Below are 4,314 nucleotides of genomic sequence, written 5' to 3'. Positions count from 1 at the left end.
TATAAGAAATTTTTTTATTTCTTTTAATAAATAAAAAGCATATTTTTGATGTTATATTCGATTTATATATATTTTGAAATAACGACAACTTAGAAGTTAATTTGTTAATTTTCATAAATATTTATGTGCTTTTATAACTTATTTACAAAGAATAAATCTTTTTTCTTCTTTTTTAATTAGTGTCATTAAGTGACTAACTTATACTTTCTTAACTAGTATGCTAATTTTATGTATTACAATAAGTTAATAACATCTTTTATCAATCAGATTTTTATATTTTCTTAATGTCATAATTTTTAATATAAATGTTTAAATGATTCACTTGCATTTAAAATTATTATTTATCTTAAAGTCATATATATTGTTATTGAATCTAAGGTCAACATATTTAAAGCCTAATATAAAAAAATTGTTATAATTTAATAAGAACTTGTTATAATTATTTTAAATATTATTCTTATAAACAAATAATATTTGAAAAAAGTATTTTTTTTTATTATTTTAAAAATATCTTTTTATTTAATTTTCTAAAAACATGCAGAAAATTTTTTCTTTGTTTATAAAAATTAATATTAAATTGAGGAGAGAAAAGAAATAAAAATGGTTAAACAAAAACAATATAGTTTATAAATATATAAGAAATATTTTAAAATAATTTTAATTTTAATTTTAATTTTAATTTAAGGAAAAATTACTGAACAAAAGCTTATTTATACATAATAATAATATCCAAAACATTTATTTATATATTTTAATTTGTTTTATCATAATAATATTTAATAATAATTTATATTTTATTTCAAAAAAAATATCAATTCCTTATAAAAATAATTATATTGTTTAAAATTATATTCATAAATATATCAGAGGTATTTTCATACTATAAGAAATTATTTTTTATTTTAATTATATAATAAATAAATATAGAAAATAGTAATACTAGAACTAACATCTTACCAAGAGTACCAATGATTCACTCTAATATTAATATGAAAAATGGTTCTACATGTTTACCTGGAAAAAAGGGCTATATTTTTAGAGGAAACTACAAAAATTTTATGCTTTCCAGGCTTTTTATTGTATCTTTCCTTTCATTATTTATTTTTTTTCTTCAAGTAAGATAAAATCAGTAAATTAAAATAGATATATTCTTCATTTTTTTTTTAATATATACTTTAATTAAAATTTAAATAATTTCGATATATTTTTTAAAATATTTAATTTTTAAATGACCATGTAGGATAAATGCAAACTCAAAAATAATATAAGTTCAGAATTCCAATTCAAGTGTAAAGTTTCAAGAATATTAGCTGAAATAGAAAAAGAAAATGAAGGTAATAAAAATGCGGATAACACTTTAGATTTTTCAGAACTTTTGTCATCTTTGAGTGAGGCAAGAACAAGTGATAAAGATTCGGGTGAAACTGTAAGTTATTTAGAATTTTTACCTAAATGGAATGAGCATCGAGCACATCAAGATGAATTCTTACAGGATTTTAGTACAGATTTATTTCATAAATTTATTGAATTTGCAGTATCCCATCGCATAGATAGTGATGATAAAGATGAATTTTGTTCAAGGATTTTGGGTAATATTAATGACACAGCTAATAGTATCAAAGTTACCCTTAAGACGAGATTAGATGATTTGTTTATAAATGGATCATGCACAAAAGAAGAATGTGAAAGATTTTTACAATTTTCGCGTCAGATATGGGGTAGATTTAGGGATATGTCATTAAAATACTTTAAGGAAAATCTTAATAAATTATATTACAATACTGATTAATATACCTGATTAATTGGTGGTTAAATAGTTTTACTATAGTATTGGTTAATAAAAGATATTGCTACATTTTTTCCTTTTTATTTTATTATGCTTTGGTAATTATTAAAAAAAAAAAATTATAGTTTTTTTATTTAGTGGTGTGACATTTTTGAATTAAGAGATAATTAATTTTTAATTGAAATATAAAGATTGATATGTGAAAAGTATACTTTTCTTGTTATATTCTATTCGTATATTTTGAAATAACATTAGATAACTGATTTATTAATTGGCCATTTAATGACTTTGCTAAAGTATTAAACAAATAAATTAATAAAGAGCATTGTATAACTAAATATACGTTTATATATATATTAGTTTTTAATTACTATAAATGAGTTTTTATTTACAAAGAATTACTTATTCTTTTAATTAAAAACATACAGATAAACTATAATAATTAATAAAGTCAAAATTTTATTATATTCAATGTTATTTCAAAATATACATTGAATAATACATAAACATTTCTTTTATCTCTTAAGTTTTTATAAGTTAACATTTCTTCCTTTTAATTTTTAAAACACTAAAAAAATTAAAACATAACATAATAAAAATAATTTCGACAACCAAAAAAAAAATATATTTAATTTTTTTTTTTTAATTACAAGAATGTATATCAATAAAAATAAACAAACAAACAAAAAAAACTTTATTTTTTTTTTTTTTATATTATTAACTAGCGTCAGTGCATGGCTAACTTGTACGTACACAAGTAGTAAACTAGCTTAGTGTACTACAAATGATTAATAACTAATTTTATTAACCAGGAAATGAATTTTTATGGAGAGATATTGAAAAAGGAAAGGATAGCAAGTGAATTGCTTTTATTTTTAATTAATTTTTATAGACCTTTATTTTTTTTAAAGTGATTTAATTAATTTTGTATTATAAAAATAGAACCTATGATACAAAATTATAAGAGTCCTCAAACTTGCTCTTTATTAACTTTGGTATTCATTATTTTCATCCAAATCTTTGAATATCCAATTAATAAATTAATTGATGTCCAAATCAAGATTCGAAGTTCACGGAAATTTTCTTAAATTTACTTAAAAAAAAAAAATTTTTAATAGTTTAACTATGGAAGAAGATAATAAAAGGTTTGGTTTAGGGTTATTTGAGGAAATTACAGGTTTTAGTAGATCTTACGTTTTTGGAGAAACTTTGAATCAAGAATCTGCTAAAGTTAATTTAATAGAAGAAATGGGAAAATTGGATGAGGAGAATTTAAAGAACTACCTTATTTGATTTAAAAAGTTTGAAGGATGAGTAGAATTATTGGGGTTAACTAAAATTCAGATATGTATGATATTGGAATCATTGTTATCAAGAGCTTATTTACAAAAATTTTATGAATTAGGTGCAAATGTTGAAATAAATAATATGTTAAAGTTGAAAATTAAACTAGCTCAACAGATATTTAGTAATAATAATGATATGATTGCACAAGTGAGGAAAGTATGTACACCTGATCGAAGATCAAATATAAAAGATGCAGTGAATTCGTTTATTAGAGACTGTATGACATATGCTAGTATCTGTTTATATTTCAAAGAAGTGAATTGTGTTTCTGCATATTTTTTGTGGAAATGTTTTAGATTACGTTCCCCTGAGAAGTATTTAATATTGTTACCTGAAAACCTACCTAAGAATAGGACACTTAGTGAGACCATATATTCTGTATTGAATATAAAGGTTCCTGAATTTAAATTAAGGATGAACCAAGACATTGGTGTATTTGCATTAAAACGTTGGCATGAGATTGACTATAGAAGGAATATAAATAGAAAGTCTAATAAATGTTATTGTTCTGGTAAAACTGATCATTTGAAGAGTAATTGTGAAAATCGTAAAAAAAGACGTGACAATTATCATATTATAGGACATTTAAAGGTAGTATGCCCAAATAAAGTTATAAGATATAAATAAAATGAAATAAAAGGTATGACAATAGTGGTTAATAAGATATGTTATTAACCTTTTGTAATACACTAAGCTACTTAACTACTTGTGTACTTACAAGTTAGCCATGTATTGACGCTAGTTAAAAAAAAAAAAAATAAAGTTATTTTGTTTGTTTATTTATTTTTATATTAATCTTTGTAATTAAAAAAAAAAAAATATAAATTAAAATTAATATTATTTTTTTTTTTGGAAGATTAAATTTTTTTTTGTTGTATTTTTTGTTGATGTTGGTATTTTTAAAAATTAGATAAAGAATTAATTTTTACTTATTAAAACTTAAGAGATAAAAGAATAATGTTTATGTTATATTCAATGTATATTTTTGAAATAACATTGAATAATTTAAAGTTTTGATATTATTAATTGTTATAGTTTGTTTGTATGTTTTTAATTAAAAGAATAAATAATTCTTTGTAAATAAAAACTCATTTATAACAATTAATAGGTTTATTAAAAGATGCAGTAAAATTTAACTCAGATTTAATATTATGTATCTGATTTATTAATTGCCCGCTTAA

General features: G+C 20.5%; 1 protein-coding gene across 1 annotated transcript, besides 1 other annotated feature; it reads left to right on the top strand.

Moving 5' to 3' along the window:
* Positions 1-968: 968 nt before the first annotated feature.
* Positions 969-1,789, top strand: PRELSG_0023700 (Plasmodium exported protein (PHIST), unknown function; the record flags this gene model as incomplete). Its single annotated transcript, XM_028680215.1, has 2 exons — positions 969-1,115; positions 1,241-1,789. The coding sequence occupies 2 exons, from the start codon at positions 969-971 to the stop codon at positions 1,787-1,789; spliced, it is 696 nt and encodes a 231-aa protein (XP_028531112.1).
* An 841-nt stretch (positions 1,790-2,630) lies between these two features.
* Positions 2,631-3,807: a repeat region.
* Positions 3,808-4,314: the final 507 nt, after the last annotated feature.

The sequence above is a fragment of the Plasmodium relictum genome, assembly GCF_900005765.1.
Source record: "Plasmodium relictum strain SGS1 genome assembly, contig: PRELSG_00_v1_307, whole genome shotgun sequence".
Taxonomy (NCBI): Eukaryota; Apicomplexa; class Aconoidasida; order Haemosporida; family Plasmodiidae; genus Plasmodium; species Plasmodium relictum.
This window is presented reverse-complemented; position numbering and strand designations above follow the sequence as displayed.